Source organism: Hydra vulgaris, chromosome 09, assembly GCF_038396675.1.
Source record: "Hydra vulgaris chromosome 09, alternate assembly HydraT2T_AEP".
NCBI classification, from domain to species: domain Eukaryota; kingdom Metazoa; phylum Cnidaria; class Hydrozoa; order Anthoathecata; family Hydridae; genus Hydra; species Hydra vulgaris.
In genome coordinates this window covers 20,098,623-20,117,674 of record NC_088928.1, presented here as the reverse complement: position 1 = coordinate 20,117,674, position 19,052 = coordinate 20,098,623, and the positions used below count along the sequence as shown (strand labels likewise).

Genomic DNA, 19,052 nt, shown 5'->3' with positions numbered 1-19,052 from the left:
ACCTCATTATCTTCACAAAAATTATGCAATACAAAGCATGTATAAACTAGGGAAGTGGTAAGTTCTAAATCAACATCAATGCAGCGATTAAGGACTCTCCAATGAGATTTTAATCTTCCAAAAGCACATTCTATTTGGTTACGAGCTGAACGCAACATGTTGTTAAAAAGCGCATGCTTATCACTTTCAGAATGTGGATATTCTTTAAGAAGATTTGGTAACAGAGGATATGCAGGATCCCCTCACAAAAATGGCAAAACAGGAGAATACCCAGGAACAAGCTCTTGATATTTTAATGGAAAATGTTTATTAACAAACATTTTGTTTAAATTACTGTTAGCATATACTCTTGCATCATGGACACTTCCTGGCCATCTAATTTCCACATCTGTGAATCTTCCCTTTTTGTCACAAACTGCTTGACAATTTAATGAATATTTCATTTTGTAACAAAAATAATCATGGCAATTTTCTTGCGGTTGTTGAATTGGAATGTGAGTACCATCAATGCAACCTAAAACTAGTGGAATACCAAATTTTGATTCAAATTTGTAAGTCATAAAATTAATTTCCTCATTTGTATTTGGGAACTTTATCAACTTTGGTCCTAGTTCTAAGTTTATGGCACAACACACAAGGCGTAGTGACACAGACAAAGTAGCTTTTGAAACACCAAATGTATTTGCTACCATTCTAAATGAGCCTTTATCTTTTAGATAATACAAAACCATTGCAACACGCTTTTCAGGAGAAATAGTATCTCTTCTTACAAACCTTGGACTTGGAGAAATATGATGCCTTATAGAGTCCACCAGTTTTATAAATACATTGTAATCCATTCTTAAATTAAGAATCCATTCTTCAGGAAGTAAATAACCAGATTCCAGATTTCTCCACCAAATATCACTTCGACCAGGGTTTTTCCAGTTTCTTCTTTTCTTTACTAGTCTAAAATAACATTATTCAAAAATAAAAAAAACAAATAATTATATTAAAAAAGACTTGTAATAATATTTCCAATATAGTTTACAATAATTATACATTAAATCTTAATCATTGGCATATCAAAAATAGTATTATAAATAAAAGATAATATCCACATTAGTATAAAAAAATTTACATCCAATAAAAACAGCAACAATTACACTTAATATGATTGTGTACAACCATAATACTTTTTTTTTATTTATAACAGTTTATATTGAAACCACATGTGTTTTTAATATAAACTACTATGAATAAAAAAAAGTATTATTACTAACCTTTTAATATTTTTTTGGTGACGCTTAGAAATTTTTTGAAGATCCATGTTCATATAAGAAATGAGTTGCACTTGATTACGATTTAAACTTAATAAATGAGGCAACACCAATGTTGTAACCGTAGCTATATTACCTAAAGCTGAAATAAGACAGCTTATCAACGAAGCAATGAACTTGTATATATTATTGTTTGTAGGTGCCATTTTGAAATAAAGCTTGTAATGCGCGCTTAGTTAAACTTTTAGGACCACTTTACTATGGCCACCCCGAAATGAATACATTTTTCATTTCATCCGAAATGAAAGCTCATGTGAACGATTACGACTTTCATTCCGCAACGATTTCAACTTTTGTTTCGCCCGAAATGAAATTCCATGTAAACGAGCTCTAAAAATACTATTTTTTATTAAAAATACTGTTCCTTGCCGTCCGCACTATTTATGATCTGCTCAGCCAATCTGCTCTGCTCAGCCGATTGTACCTACCCAAATAAATGTCTTAAAATTAATATTATATTATTAAATTTCTATAAAATAATAAAATAAAATATAACAAGCCATTTACAATTTAATATGGAGGTTAAGTATAAAGAAAAAGACAGTATATACATTTTTAATGACTCTTCTTTTTTTTTTTTACAGAGTAAAAAGTTTATTTTGAATGGCGATGTTTGAAGCTGCAACAAAGTGCATTGCAAAAAGTATAGGATCGAAGACTCTTCACAACGTTTCAGATTTAAATTCTTCTGAAAGATTCAAACTTTTATGCGTTGTATGTCAAAAAAAATCATTTTGGCCTTGGAAAAAAGCGCAAGTATTCCCTACTCAGATAGTATTGCAAGATATTCTTTTAACTGTATGAATTTATAATAATCTTTTTTTACTTCTTTAATAATCTGCTGTGATTATCTCTGAATAACTGCAATTTATAATAGTTCAAATAATACAATTTTTATAATATACTATATTATAGTCTTACTTAAACTCTATAAGTCTTATGTGTTCTTTAAAAATAATTTGTAATATAATGGAGGGCATTTAAAAATAAAATTTCAATTGATATCAATAAATATGCTAAAATTCAAGATTGCTTTTTTTCTAAATGACAAACAACACAATTTTATACAAAGTTGAATAATTTTTGTTCTGAAAAAAACTTCATATGATGTTTTAAAATGGTGATATATGATGCTTCCACCCTCCAAAATGACAGATAATTATGAAGCAAATGATAATAATGTTGTAATAGAACCATTTTTAACTCAATTGTTCTAAAATTTAGGTGTTAAATATGATTTTGTGAAGTGGTAAATTGTGCAACTAAAAGTAGGTGCTTGCAAAGTTTAAATGCTTTTGTATTTCCTGGGAAAAAAAGAATACAACTTTGCAATAATCATTGAACTCAAAGCTCGTTGATTCAACCATTATCACTTTAAATTGATAATTTGGTTCTTTTACACTAAGAATTTAGGCTAAAATTGCTTCAATGAACTTACTACTCCTTTCACCCTATACTTATTATAAAATATAAATTGATTAGGCTTATGTGAAGACTATTTAGGTATTAAGGGAATAACTTTATTTAAAAAGGTGATAAAAAATTTTGAGAATTGTTGACACAGTAAAACAATGTAAATTTTGCTCAAAAATTGTTGTAAATATTTATAATATTTATATATTTCTATTAAATATTTTTTGATGGTTCCAAAATGGTTTTAAAATCCAAAATTTATCTTCTAAGTCTAGCTAGTTTTTACTTCTGACTTTTATTTTAGATTATTAAAACAATTCAATAAGAAGATGTAAATTTTTTAAAATAATATTATTCTAAGATTTAATCATTTGATAGATAAGATAAACTAATTAAACTATTTTTTGCAAAATAATACAGATAGCCACAGAGAATAACCATTCTCTGTGGCTATCTGTATTTGGCATTATTTCTGATAAACCATCAGAATAAATGGATATATCCATTTTGCAGATCTAAGTCACACTGCCCTAAAACAGTTTACGGGAGCAATTTACAGCTCTTGCAAAAGTATTTTTTTTCTCTCAAAAGTTTAATTATCATTGTAACTAAAATGAAAAACGTAAAGTCAAAGTTCTTTTTAGAAGAGTTTTTCTACGCTCTCACGCTCATTTAATCCTGCCAAGGCCTGATTTTGGGAAGATGATAAATATTAAAGAACAACAAGAAAGGAGGTGGAGTGAAATTAAAAATTGATATTTACAGAAAACAAAATGTAAGTGTATGTCAAGGCCAAGCATATGGCTATTGTTTATGTGACAAAAATAATAGCAATCAATACTACGACTCAAAATTAGAATCTGCATACTCTAAATGACCTCAGTTTTTTGGTTACTCCCATGACAAAAATATAAGTCCCAAAACTAAAAGTCAGTCGGTAGTACCAGTAGCCCATCATTGGTTGCATTTAACTCTACCTATTTTAATGATGCTGACTATAGTAATTGAGTGTTATAGGACTGTTATAGCTTTCCAAATGCCCAAATTCTTATAATGACTTGAAAGCTCAAATAACATTTAACAAAAAACTCTTTTAGGAGTTGTATTGTTTTCAAGTCTTGTATTAGTTTAAAAATAGCAATGATAATTTTTTATCATCTTGTTTTGTTATCAAATTCGGAAAAAAAAATTAATAGTTAATAATTTTTTAATAATATTTTATAATTATCATGTAGGAATTTTTCTAGTTATTTTGGTATAGTATCATTGGAATTCTTCTAGTTGATTTTTATTAAATGCAATCATATCTTTGGTAATATCATAGAGAGACCATCCATATATTACGTATGCACCAAGGGGGAGTGTCCCAAGTTGAGAAATTTGTGTATCAGTGCGTATGGAGGGGGGAAGGTTCCAATAAATGTATGTACGCAAATGCAAAAAATTGAAGTTGCAGTTCATATTCACTTGCCCATTAATAAAAGGTGAACGCTCCTCATGTTCTCGGCTTGTTAAGGTTGTAAAGGTTGAACAGCGCAAAAAAAAAGTGATCAAGTTCGTGTATGTGAATGGAATTGGGGGAGGGGGTTAGACCACCAAGAATATGAAACTTATATTGGGGGAGGGGGGGGAAAGACCACCAAGTATACATATGCATGGGGGGGGGGCAGGTATAAAAATGTATGAGGTGCAAAAGGGGAGTGGAGGGGTCAAAATCTGGAGATTTTTGCGCACATAATATATGGATGGCCTCAGGCGCAATTATATGTAACATCATCAGACATTGCAACTTAATAGCTAGCTTTATCAATGATACTCCATTTGGTCTAAAATTGCTTTAAAACCATGATATCTGGACGCTTAAATGGTCTAACAAAAAAAAAACTGTTTCAAGTATGATTTCTAAAATATGGTGACAACATGCAGGCCAGATATCTTTTTCTATTTTATGTTTGAGAAGAATGCATGCACCATTTTTCATTCCAGAATTCATTGAGGTTGTGTCAAAGCACAAACATTTTTCTTGAATTTTGATACCACATACAACCACAGATTCATAAACCGCTGAAGAATATGCACAAGCAAGAAATTGATTCACACCTAAGCCAGGCAATTAAATTCAAAGGTGATTCACAATAGTTAAAAAAATTGTCAAGTTCCTTTGTTAGAAAACTTTTGTTTTATAGTTTGATGACCATTGATTTTTTGGCATCTAGAAACTGTTTTTGATATCTTTACTTTATATATAGTTTATATATAAGTTTGTATCTATAGTTTACTTGTAGCAATGCCTGCTTTTGACCTTCATCTTTAGTGAGGATTTGATTGTATTCCTGGACAAGAGCCGCTCCTCTTTCTGCTCTTTCACAACACTCAATCCAGAAACAATCTAAAGAGTTGCCTCAAAAACATTATTCTGGCTCCACAAACTTGGATTACTTTTTAGCCAGTTTGATGTGATACCCAGGTTTTCAAAGAACTTCATGGTATTTTGTGTAACAAATTTCACAGGGTTTAGTGATGCAATATTGTATTCCTTGATTTGTGGTCGTTAAGAATGATTTTCAACACCAACATTTGTTTTTATTGCTTGAACCATTTCAGCCTTGGTAGCTGCACATTTTCAGTCGTCAAAAAAATTGAAGGCAATTAGTTCTTCACTCAAGTATCATGTATGACAACACAATGCCTTTATTGCCAGATTCGCAACTGTTGAATTGATTGATTTGTACAATTCTAGCCTTTCAAAGCTCTTAAGATCAATAAGTGGAGCTTGAATGGTGTAAGATGCTGTAAATCATGATTGGACATACAAAAAGTAGATAAGTATGTTAAACAAACGAACTATATATTGTCATTTACAGATCACTTTGGCCATCCATCTAGCCCGATGCATTGCTCCAGGTGCCACCAGATGGATGTCTTCAGGTGGGGTATGTCCCACATGGATTAGTGATAATTCAAGGAGTTCTTTATAGTCATCACAAGGCTGACTCTCCTTCTGCAAACATGACACAATAAGTTCCACAGCCACTTTCATCATCACTTAGTTGTTGTTGAAAATTGTTGTTTTTTCATTACCATCCACAATTCCATCATAAACCATTGACATCCATGCTCCTTTGAATATTTTAAACAGCAAAATATCAGATCCAGTAGATGGTCCAGCCAAGGAGTTAAATACAATTCCGAGGACAACCTCAAATATGTAATGTCGACATGCTAAATGTAATAATGCCTTTTCAATCTTTTCTTCAATTAGAACAGTTGCACTGGCTCGAGTTCCAGAGTTACTGGCAGTGGTGTCAAATGACAGTGCTTTCACATTTTCAACTAAGTGACAGTCATTGATTGCTGCAACCATCGCATTTGCTATTGCTTCTTTTGTGCCATTAAGGAGATCAGGAACATTGAAAAGACGTTCAACACCTAACCTGGAAACAAGGATAGGTCCTTATGGTAATGCGTACGCTCTCAGGTACAGTTTTGTGATAGATCTTCAACTGGTAAAAAAATACTGTAGAGCCTGCTTTCTTGATGGAAGCCTTCCCCTGAGAATAGAATCATTGGTAAATTAAACTAGATAAATCTCTGTATCAGATCTGGTTGAAGACATTAAACTTGCCATTCTGCAAGTAATGATAAATATTGCAAACAAAATTGAGGTAGGTAACTGGTAAAAATTCTATTGTGATGAATATCAAAGTTTGGCTGGTTTTCTTGGTTAACTAGATTTAGGGTTGGTTCTAGCCTGTAGGGTTAAGGTTTTCTTAAATAGAATACATATTTTTCTAATATTGATTATTCACAGCTATAAAAAAAATTAATAAATAAAAAACAAATAGATTTGTTTTTTATTTAAGGTTGTGAAAAATTACTTTTTTTTAATAAAGTGTGCTTGATTGGTGTATTTGTGTATTAAATTTGCAATGGATTCTGGGAAATAGTAGTAGGTTTTGTAAGTACTAGTAAGTAGTAAGTTATAACCACAATTAAGTAGTCTCCTTGTTTATAGTGGCCTACTTGGCCTTGGGGAGGTGAATTAACATGAAGAAAAAAAAAGTATTTAAATAAATGAACATTTAAATTTTATCTAAAAATAAAAAACTCTGAAAAGTAAAAATGCAAACTACAGTCAAATGTCTGATGCAATTATGGGTTCATCAAACTTGTATAATTGATCAACAAGCATGTTTTTGGTTTGATTGAACTTTATTAGCTGATAAAGCAGTACAACATGTGATATTTGCAGTCATATATGCTGATATAATAAATTTTAACTGATATCTGAAGATGAAATGCTATTTGGAATTATTTTTTGCTTGGCGGCTGTGCTAGCATGAATGTTCAAAATTTGTGTTGTCGTGTGGCACTCTTTAATATTTTAAATGTATTTGCATAGTAGTTTCTCTGGTTAAAAGGAACATTACTAAGGGTTGTCCATTCATTATCTTTTTTGGCTACCTAATATATATATATATATATATATATATATATATATATATATATATATATATATATATATATATATATATAATATACATATATATATAACTCCTAACTGGTTGTCAGAAAGTTTTGTTGACAAAAATTAAAATTAAAATGCAAGACCGGAATTTTTTTTTTTGTTACCAGATAGACTGCTTGCCCCAACCAAACCCTCATTCGATGTAGCAGCACTCCCTTGCGAGTCAGGCTATAAAATAGTCAATGTAGCAACACTCCGTTGTGAGTCAGGCTATTTGTCAGTCGATGTAGCAGCACTTTGTTGTGAGTCAGGCTATAAGATAGTCGATGTAGCAACACTCCGTGCATGGTTTACAGTAAAAAATAAATTAAAAAAAAAAAATTTTATTAGAAAAAATAAAAATATTGTTTATACTGTTAAAAATATTCAGAATGTTTTAAAATATAAATATATAAATATATAAATATATATATATATAAATATATATATATATATATATATATATATATATATATATATATATATATATATATATATATATATGTATATATATAAATATACATATATAAAAAATTTATATATATATATATATATATAATTTTTTTTTTTTAAGTTTTTCATTTCTATTTTGTAGAAATTAAATATAGAGCAATCAGATGTAAATTTCACATTGGTCAAAGATTATATTGAAAATCCAACCCTAAACATAAAAGGAGATGTTGGTGCTAAGATTGCATCTGAATTACAGCTGGAATTTTCAGCTTCTGACTCAGTTAGTCTCAATATCAATGTTGGATCACTTCAAAAGCAGGAGGTTTTACATTATTTCAGAATTGTTTAATTTTTTCTGCATGATATTTTGTTGTCTTATACATATTCATATATATATTTACAATACATTATTTTAAGCTATTAATTTTGATCATTTTTTAAAGTTTCTTTTTCAAAAAAGTCTGGAAAATAATAATATTTAAATATTTAAAAGAAATAAAATATATTTTTTTTTTTTTTCAAAAGAAAAATGTTTAGTTATTAGTTGAAACCTTATTAGGAGATAAAAGCAAAGTTGCAATGACCATGAACAAAGTCAAAGCAATAACTTATAAGATCCATGGTTTATTTTCCTAAACAACATATAACAAGTTTAATCTTAATCAAGCATATTATAAAGATAAAGATGATATGTTTTAATAACTTTGTATAATTTAAAAAAAAACTTGGTATATTAATAATTAAATTGTTAGCATAATAATAATAATAAAAAAAGGTTTTATTAAACAACCATGAACTATAAAGTTTATTAAAATAAAAGAAAAAAGTGGCATAGTTGTTATCTCTGTCTTTTCAATCTTCCTAAATTGATGTTTTTACTATCCAAGAGGAAGTGGTTACTATCCTTAAAATTAGAGTTATCATTATATTATTTTTGATTTGAACAGTATTTTTTGCTAGCATTTAAAGTTAGCTTTTGCAAAAGATATTTATTACCTTGATTTTGTATTGCATACAGTATTTGTGTTATCTTATTTAATGAAACTACCACACTAATTACATACACAAAATGGCTCTTTGTAACGTGCTGCATGATAATTTTTTATAGTTAAAGAAAATAAGAATATTTTATAATTTAGTCTTTATTTCTAAACTTGAACTACAATAATAAAACTGAAAGTTATAAAAGTTTTTATTTCTTAAAATTAAGAGTTTCATCTTTCACATGCTGTTGGAATATATTACACCATCTCTCAAGTTTTGTAATGAAATAAAAACTTTTTGCTTAAAATCTTTATTTTTATTATTCATTTGTTTCCTCTGTAGCAAGAGTTTGTCTAAGAAATACGATTTAGTAAAATGGTATTATCTAATACACATTGTATAATTAATTTTTGGTTCCAACTTTCATCAATATTGCCAAAAGTTCAATGTTATTCTTTGATTTTGCTTGAATTCTATGCTTTTTTATTGACATTTTTAAAATTCTTTTCTTTATCAGAGACCTTATAGGTAGAGGTATCAAGTTCAGAACTTTCTGTAAGAAAATTTTCAAAGTTGCAAATCAAATTTTTTGATGCTTGTTATAAAAAGTTAACAATCTTTTTCAGATTAATGTTGCACTGATATTTTTTTTCCATTATGTTTTTAACATTGCAAACATTTGCCAAAAAAATGTGCTGTCACTCAACAACAACAGCGTAGCACAGAAATCAGTTTTTGGCCAACTGTTATTCGTTTTCTTTTTTAATGATGTACCAAACAAAATTGCTCAAATGATAAAACTGTATGCAGACAACAGCAAAATTATAGCAATAATTAAATCAGATAACAACAATAAATCTTTTCAGGTCTTATCAGATGCAGTCATGCATAAATACACAATGAAAAATATTGATCACAAAAATTGTATTAACAGTCAGTTTAACTATTAGCATCTACTAAGATTGCCTTCATTGCTTCATTCTTGTCATTTTCTTACTCCTGATTTCATTCTCTACCTATATAAATCTCTTAATAATCCTTATGGAATACTGTTGTTATATTTGGGCTGGTACTTCAAATGAGACCCTCTCTCTTTTAGACAAGGTCCAAAAATGTATTTTAAATGTTGTTAGACCTTCAGGTAATAAAACTCTATTTTCTACAAAACTAAAAACAATAATAAAATTTTTAGTGTTTAAAAGTTAAATTTAAAGTTATTTTATAGGATTGATTAATCTTATAGTTTATAAGATTAATCAATCTTATATACTAAAAAGATTAATCAATAGTAAAAGGTTGGCAATTTATTTTTGTCTTTATTTTTCTAATTTTTCATTATTAAGATCATCATAATCATCCTGCTACTGATAAGAGGTTATCCAGTACAACTTGCCTCATATTCTTCTGCCTTGTGCAATTAGCTTTTCTAGGCAAAAGCTAGAAGAAGTTAACTCTCATTTAATATGCCTTGGGGCGCTTGGTTGAGTAATTGAGATAAATGTCTCAACTAAAATGTGCTTCTTGCCTAAAATGTTAAATGCTGGATATTCTTGGATATACTCATGTTTTTTGGTAGTTGCTATAAAACTAATGGTTCTAAGGCAGGTTGTTCTAATGGCTCTGGTAATATAATTTTTTGAATTTTTAACAAAAGAAGTTTTTATTTCTTATCATCAACTCGAGCTTTACTTTACCTCATGGATTTCTCCTACTTAAGGAGCTACGTTTTTGTAATCATTTTTTCCTATCTTTTCCACAAGAAAAACATTCTGGAGAGCAGAAATTATTTTATTATTGCAAGAAATCAATGCTAAAAGCTATTGCCTGATGCTAACATTACTTTCAGACTACTAAATCTCCTTTTTATTCCAAAAATTAGATTCTAGAAACTTTTGCAAAAAATTTGGTACAATGTCATCAATAAAGGTAAGCCTAACATTCCATATCTTATACATGGGTTTGGTTTTATTATCTTACCTAAGGATAAGACAGAACTATTTGCTAGGAGTTTTCTTTCTTATTCATCTATTGAATCTAATGCTCACCCTTTTCATCTGAAAGAAACGGTTTAATCCATTTACTCTGCTTTGTTCATTCGAATGGCTCTTGTTGCTGTTATTTTTCATTGCTATGTGATCAATGTTTAAGAAATGAAATCTGTTTATAAATAATAACTTTGTTTATTTGTATTAAAAATACCTGTCTTTGACAGAATTTATGTTTATACATTTTGCTTAACATTTTCGTAAAGAAAATGATTTTGAATTTTTAATTGTACATTTTTTTCTAATGTTTTAATAAATATACTTAAACAAATAAAAAAATGGTAATAAATATTTTTTGTAAGTTATATTATATAATATAACTTACAAAAAATATGTTGAATATATGATAATTAAAAATGTTAATGGCAACAATAGTTTTATTTCATATTTCTTATAAACTTTTACTTTTAGATAAAATGGCAAAAGCTAGACAATGCATTGCAATCTTCAAAAGTAAATACTCGCCACCCCTTGTTAGAAGAAATACAATTTTTAAAGCGAACAGAGTTAGCAGTTGTACTTGAATCAATATCTACATGTGCTGATAGTACTTTGAGTGGTTCAGCTGATTTAAATGGTATTAATGTAGTTTTAATGTCATTAACTTTTTATTTAAATTACATCAAAGCAATATTTTCACCTATAATCAGCAAAGCAAATTTATATTATTATATCTATCCCCCCTCCACCTTTCAAAAAAAAACAATGATTAAAATCCCCCCAAAAAAATTATTAAAGAAGTAAAAGTAAAATAGAATTCTATAAAACGTATGCATTTTATAGAATGCTATATGCAAGGTGATATAACAGCTAATAGCAGTATAAATTTCAATTATAAATTTACTATTCAATATCTTTTAACTATCAAATTAATAATGTGAGGTATATATTTTTATACCCCTTTTATATATTTTTACATTTAATATAAAATACAGAAAACTTATTAATTTATTATTAATTTGCGGATTTAGGTTGGTACTGTCCTAAAATATTCAGCACACTTAAATTTTAAAATACTGACTCTAATTCAAACAGTGTTTTCAGAAAAATAAAAGAATAATGAAAAAAACAAAGAATAATGAAAAAAAAAGTATATGTGTGTGTATATATCAGGTTTAAAAGTCCATAAAGGTTCAAAATATCATTTATTAAAAAAACAACAACAAAGGTTTAAGGTGTTACACTAAACTTGTAGAAAGCGTAACTAGTACGCATGACAAAGAAATAAAATAAAAATATATATTAAGTTGATCAAGAACACCATTTTTTTTTTCATGTAAAAAAGCGTTGTCTTTAACAAGTAAGACCGTTCATCTTTAAATAATATAAGTATAATTATAAATAATATACTTTAAATATTTTTGTAACTTTTATATTTTTATACTTTAAATAAGTTAATAATGATTTTTTATTAAGGGAATTAAAAATACTTTTGGTTAACTAAATTTGCTGGTCAAGTATACCGAAAATAACAACAACAAAAAAATCAAAAATGAGACTTGCAATGAAACATCATTTCTGTTATATATGCGTAAGACATAAAAGTGGATAATTAAATTTACATAAATTTTTATAATTTTTTGAAATTTTATTTACAAATGCAAAAGTTTAATTTATAAAAACAAAATTAACTTGTATTCGTTTGTATTTATAAATCAAATAGTTTTTTAATTTACTAATACAAAGTTTGCAAAATTCATCGCTCAAATTTTTTTTTCAATTTGAAAGTTAACTTTTTATTTAATTTTTAAATTAAAATTGAATGAAAATTTGTATAAAAAAACTAATCATTTTGTTTTCTTTTGCGACTTTTGTCTCATCTAAAAATCTTTATAATACACACTTTTTTACAGACATGATCTACAGACTACAATCTACAGATTACAATCTACAGACTTAATAATCCTTTTTAAACACAATTAATTCTAAATATAAAGCAACATATAAATTACATATACAACATATAAATTAGAAAAAGCTTGATATAATAATTTTTTAAATGTATCTTATGATACTTTGACAATTTAAATTACCATTTGTCTTAAATTATCATTTTGTGTTAATTATTACTAGTTTATATTTATTTAAATATATTATATACTATTTCATATATCAGTAAAAATAATCTCAACTTGTTATCTCAATTATTATTCTCAATTTTACCTTCTTGTAGTATTGAATCTGTTACAATATTTACAGATTTTGTAATTACTGTAATAAGGGTAAAAAAAATTTTGTTTTTTATTTTATTACTTGCTTATTGTTATATATTTTTAAAAATAACTTGGATATTTTTTTAGTTACAACAGATGACAGTTTGTCCAATAAGTCTGTTGTTGTAGTTGATGTGCATACAAAGGATTCCATTGAAAAGAAGACCACACATTCTTACACACTGCCTCCAAATACTGTGCTTGCATTCAGTTGTAACACATTTTCTGTTACAGAATATGGAGGTATTGATTTCCATGCAGCCCCAGATGAAGCTGATTTTTCAACGAAAAAATTGCTACAAAAAACAAAGGAGGATTCATTTGATTTTATCAAATCAATGTTCTTTTCATTTGTTAAATCAAGCAAGTTTTTATCAATCCAAAAGTTCTTCAAATCCATCATTGGTTCAGTAGAAAAATCTTCGCTTGAAGCTATATATTTATTAGTAATTTTATTTTTACTTGTGTTTACATACATCCATGCATATATATATATATATATATATATATATATATATATATATATATATATATATATATATATATATATATATATATATATATATATATATATATATATATATATATATATATATATATATATATATATATATATATATATATGATGTATGTATGTGCAATTTATATTATTTGTTAATATTTGATACAAGTATAAACAAAATTTTCAAATTATTAAAACTAAGTTTAGTAAAAAAAAAAAAATTTTATTTTATCAGTTGTTTTTTTATTTTAATTTTTTAGCTTTTAGCTGTAGAAGGCAGTTCTGAAAACAATTTTTATCTAAACAGTTGTCATTCAGCATTGAGGTAAATCTATTTTTCTTTAATTCACACTTACCAAAGCATTAGAATGTTTACTTTACTCTAATACTCTTGTATATAATCTAATTATATTCTGTAAATCTATGTAAATCTATGTAAATCTATATAATCTATAAATAAGTTTTTGAAAATTATTTTAACACTTAACACTTGAAATTCGTTGTTAATACATATTATGTTATTATTGTTAATACCAAATTTAGTTTATAGATTATATATAATTTAGTTTATAACAATAAAGTTGATGCATATAAACCAAATACATGCAAACCAAAACTAAACAATCAACATTTTTATATGATTTTAAAATTTGAGTTTAAATTGTCATGAAATTATTTACTATTTAAATTTTTATACATTATCTAGCAAAACAATTGTTGAAAATATCGATCTTTGGAAGCCATTACTTATTTCCTTGAACTTTTTTATTCCTGATGATTTGAATCTAAACAAGGCTTCTATAAAATTTCCAACCAATGATGATGATTATCTTGTTAAAGGGTGCATTGGGTGGATTGATGCATTACTTGGTAAATGTTTTTTTATTTTGTTTTTAAATGTGTTATTTTTAATTTATTTGTTTTCTTGAATAATTAATGATAAATAGTTAATATTCATTAAATAAAGTTAAAGAAAGATTTTAAGTTTAACAATAGTAAAATGAAACAAAAAGTTTGAGGATTTTAATTATTTCTTATTTTCTGGTTAATGATCAACAATTTTTTTTCTTTAAAATTACTTATACATGTATAAAATATATGTTACATATTAATAAAATTAAGAATGCCAGGTGTTATGGAATCAGATTTCTTTAGTTTATTATAATTGAAAATTATAAAATTAAGTTATGATCTTTTAGTTAACATCCTTAAACTTTATGGTGTATTGCAAACATAAGTGGCATTTATTCTGGTGTGGAAGTGAGTTTTAGAAAAACTAACATTTTAACAGGTATATCTGCCAACAATTTAAAGTTGGCTGATTCTAAAGTGAAATGCTGTTCAGCAGCAGGTAGTTACTTTGGTATTGTTCAGTCAGTCTTAATATTCTTCTCTTCATCACCGCAGTGAGAGTCAAAATTTAAAGAATGCATAACAACGCATACACTTTAGACAATACACAAGAATGCTAAAAACACTTTTGCCCTGCAAAATCACAAACAAAGTAATCTAGGAAGAGTAATACAACTAATGCATTTAAAACATTTGGAGATTTACTAACCATTGTCCGATATCGCTGAAAGTGATTGTCAACCACTGTTCATAAAGCAAGGTGTTATTTGAAAAATTTTCATAAAATAAATTTTTAATTAAAAATTTAAGGAATTTAAAGGCAACATGTGTGGGTTTGGCAGCAGGGTGTGGTTCGGATTTGCTAAACAAAATTGATTCCACTTCGACTAATAAGGATATTCTCAATGAATTTCTTGCAGCAGCATGGCTTTAAGCTGTGCACCATTATATTACAAAGAAGTGACAAGGGAAAAGAGTACGAACACAATTTCATGGTAAAATTATGGATAACACTGCTTCTAGTGTAAAAATGAATGCTAGTGATACAATTTGTACATAGTTTTTTTATGTGATCATTTAGAAGCTTATAACTGAGATAAAAAAAGCGCGTTATAAACGACTTGTGGAAACATTGACTTGTGAGAAATGGCATTTAATGACATTATATGTGATCCTTTTTTTTTTTAATGAACTCACCTTACCAAGGCTGAAAAGGCCACTACAGACAAGGAGGCGACTTAGTTGTGGTTATAACCCTCTCTCAACTCTATAACTCCGAACAAGGCCGCTGCGCGGAGAAACAATTTGAGCGCGGTACTACCAGGGACGTGGTGGGGATCAAACTTCTTGCAATGAGAACAATCTTGCTGATGAAAAATAACCACAAAGTTAACATAATGTAATAACAAAGCCTAATTGTTAAATAATACTGTTCCGATACTAAAGTAACTGTATTTGTTTATTTTATACGAAGTTCGTTAATTCCTATTTCATTTTCTTACTAGGTCACAAATTTATTTTTTCGCTAATTCGGTCGTTGACTTTTTGTAGACCCGAAAAGTTCGTATGCCCTCTTTTGTACCTAATGGATAAGACGACCCTGATCCTATGAGACTGTAATTTAGTTATAAAACAAAAATAATAATGCAAATACGCAAGGTTAATTTAAAAGAAAAGCATAAATTGGTAAGGTTAAGTTTAAAAAAAGGTTTTGATACCTTTATAGGTACGCTTATCTTATTAGAAAATAAGTGCTGCGTTTTTCTTGTTTTGGAAAAAAAAATACTTCGCGAACAAATGATTGTGTTTTTGTTTAACCAAGACTTATGTTTTTGTAGTTAGTTTTGATTCAATTTCATTTCTTCTTATTTTTTTGATCTCTACTGTATAAACTATTTAATATTATGTTCGTTCGCAATTTAATTTCTTTGTCTCTAAAGTGATATAAAAGCCTAATGATTATTTTATATATTGTTCGTTTAAGACACTGATAAAAACTTGCGCCATTATCTCATGCAATTTTCTGATGAACATTTGAAATTGTTACTACATATAGTAAGATTTTTTTATTATTTTGTTTATTCTTTGTTTTATTTTGTTTATATTTCATTTACTTAAAAATTTGTTGTTGTTTTTTATTAGTTTTAGCTTATTTTTTTATTATTTGTTATTTTTTATTTTTTTTGTTATAAATTTAAACAATATAAATTTAAAAAGTTTAAATAAAGTGACCAACAACAAACCAATATAAAAAAAAACCTAACTATATTTAGTAAATATATGATTAGGTCGAAAGTAAAATCCTGAATGAAGAAATTAATGAAGAAACCCAAATAAATTTAATGTTTTCGGAGAACCAATCAACAAAGTTGTTTTTAAGCGGAATTGGTTTTGTGTTTGAAACGGAAGAAAAAAAAGAAGTTATGACATATCCTTCAGAAGATCATCAAAAACTTTTAGACGCTTTTATTAACATTTATCTTTTATCAGCCTAGGTTGTTTAAATTTTATTTTTTCGTATCGTGATGAAATTATTTGCATTAGTTTGATTCTTTTATATAATATTTAAAAATAAAATTTATGACATGATTTAAGGATTTTGTCATAATGTTGAATTTTTTCTTATTATTTATATAATTTAAAATTTTTTTAAATTAACAAACTAAAAAATCTTTTTTTTTTTTTTTTTTTTTATTTGCGCTAGAATAATACGTTGTGTTTCTTTGTAATTTATTACTAGATTATGTTAAACTATTACTAGTTTTATAATTATTACTTATTTATGTTAAATTGAAACAAAGTATTTAAATAAATTAGTAAACTTGTTTAATTTTTTGTTGTTGCTGTAATATTTTGTAGAGGAAGGTCACAAGAATTATTATAATCGGAAGTTGGGGCACAGTGGTTCGGATTTCTTTATTTTTTAAATTAAGCAAAAGTTAAAATATTTATTTTCTTTTTTTCAAGGCGAAGTGATTGAGATATATGTCTTTCATGATAAGAAATAACTAAAACACAAATATTTATTATCTAACGGCTCACAAAAAGGTTTAAAGTGAGTTGTGTTATGTTATTCACTGTGCACTGTACTGGTGCACAGCGAATAAATGAACCAGTACTGGTGCACAGCGAATAAATGAACACAGCCGTGGATTAATGGTAGTGAATATGAGCATAGCCAAATAACTTTGAGATTGAGGGAGTGAAGACACTGTACACTATACTTTTGGTATACTTTTATTAATAGATTAGTATAAAATCGAAAAAATTTTGAAAATTAAGACATTTTGAAAATTAAGAATAAAAGAAGAAGTGTTGTTGATAACAAAACTTATAAAAGTATTAAAAAATGAATCAAATATTATTCATAACTTAAAACTAATAAATTCATTTTTATGTAGTTAGTTTGTTGAAAATGCATGAATTTAATCTTGAAGATCATTAATGGGGCATAGTGAATCAACCTATCCACTGTACCCCAATACACTGTGCCCCACCATAATAAATTAAGTTTAAGTCTTATTTATTGGGAAATGAGTGTTGTTAAAGAAAAAGCTAAACTACTAAAAGTATAAATATCAATAATCCAAATGAAAAACTTCAACTTTTGAAATTAATTCAACCGTGATCTCCATAAGAAACATAAGGACGATAAAAAAATTTGCTTTAGTTAGCTAAACACAAAAATTACCTACCAAAAACCGGAAGTCAAATACTATGTGGTAACAACTATAAATGAAGATGGCTGATATATAAGCACATAAAAATGATTACATTATCAAGATGAGCAAAATTCTAATCTTTTAGAAAATGTCTCTTATTCACTGTGCCCCTCGATCCAATGAACCCCAACTTCCCTTACTTGATTCCACGTCGCACTGACGCGTCGCTAAGCAGAAATAGGATTTTGCTAACTTTTCTGAAAAAAAATTTCAATTTTAATATTTTAAATATTTTTTAACCGAAACAAGTTAGCATTAATTAATATAAAAAAAGTTTGTTTCAAAATTTTTTAAATTTGCATTTTTAAGTGCAGGATTTTCAGGGGTAAAAAACCTCGGGTTTTCACTAAATCATTATATTACATACGATATTTTGCAAATTTCCTCAATTTTTTTGCATATTATGAAATAAATGATACACTTTGTAAATTAAAAAACAAGTAAAGAAGAAATGTTTGGATCATTGTTTTTGTGTGTCCGTAAAACATTGATTGATTAGACCATTTTACTACAGAGGTAGCCGGTTTTTTACTTATTATAAATTTTCTGCAATAAATAGACTTATTAGAAGTGAAATAATATTCTGGCTACCTCTGTAGTAACAAGGTATAATATCAATTCATTCTTATTAAAAACCGTGTAGTTAAAAAGTATAAAAAACAACACTAGATGCAGAGCGGTACTTTTGTTCCTAGTCTTTAAATTATAACTTCTTAAGTTAAGCGTGGTTTAATGTTTTAAAATGGTTACATTTAATCTCAGGAAACTTTTGTTTGATGATTTTCCTCCAATGCATATTTTTAAAAGGCATTTTCAAGGCATATTTTCGCAAGTAAAAATGTACTTGCATGTGCTATATTTTTGCAGTCCACGTTTTTATCACTTTAATACTGGTTACACAGAGAGTTTTAACATTTTTGAGGTCTGCCTTTTTATTTTAAGTCTGCCTTTTTATTTAATAAAATTATATATATATATATATATATATATATATATATATATATATATATATATATATATATATATATATATATATATATAT

General features: G+C 27.1%; 2 protein-coding genes across 2 annotated transcripts; one reads left to right on the top strand and one right to left on the bottom strand.

The window, feature by feature from the left end:
* Positions 1–242: 242 nt before the first annotated feature.
* LOC136084630 (putative nuclease HARBI1) lies at positions 243–1,517 on the bottom strand. Its single transcript, XM_065805003.1, has 2 exons — positions 1,263–1,517; positions 243–948 (listed from the first exon to the last, which is right to left on the bottom strand). Exons 1-2 carry the CDS (start codon positions 1,463–1,465, stop codon positions 243–245), a joined length of 909 nt encoding a protein of 302 aa, XP_065661075.1. The 5' UTR covers positions 1,466–1,517.
* Positions 1,518–1,874: 357 nt separating this feature from the next.
* On the top strand, positions 1,875–16,849 carry LOC100201064 (gasdermin-E). Its single transcript, XM_065804997.1, has 8 exons — positions 1,875–2,117; positions 7,835–8,014; positions 11,133–11,298; positions 13,022–13,380; positions 13,697–13,761; positions 14,143–14,306; positions 16,273–16,343; positions 16,577–16,849. The coding sequence occupies exons 1-8, from the start codon at positions 1,923–1,925 to the stop codon at positions 16,781–16,783; spliced, it is 1,407 nt and encodes a 468-aa protein (XP_065661069.1). The 5' UTR covers positions 1,875–1,922; the 3' UTR covers positions 16,784–16,849.
* The last annotated feature ends 2,203 nt before the right edge of the window (positions 16,850–19,052 follow it).

Coding starts and splice junctions, on each gene's coding strand:
- LOC136084630 (XM_065805003.1), bottom strand. CDS start 1,465: ATGGCACCTACAAACAATAATATATACAAGTTCATTGCTTCGTTGATA. Junction 949..1,262: donor CACCAAAAAAATATTAAAAG/GTTAGTAATAAT, acceptor ATGTTATTTTAG/ACTAGTAAAGAAAAGAAGAA.
- LOC100201064 (XM_065804997.1), top strand. CDS start 1,923: ATGGCGATGTTTGAAGCTGCAACAAAGTGCATTGCAAAAAGTATAGGA. Junction 11,299..13,021: donor TGGTTCAGCTGATTTAAATG/GTATTAATGTAG, acceptor ATATTTTTTTAG/TTACAACAGATGACAGTTTG. Junction 16,344..16,576: donor TGAAATTGTTACTACATATA/GTAAGATTTTTT, acceptor ATATATGATTAG/GTCGAAAGTAAAATCCTGAA.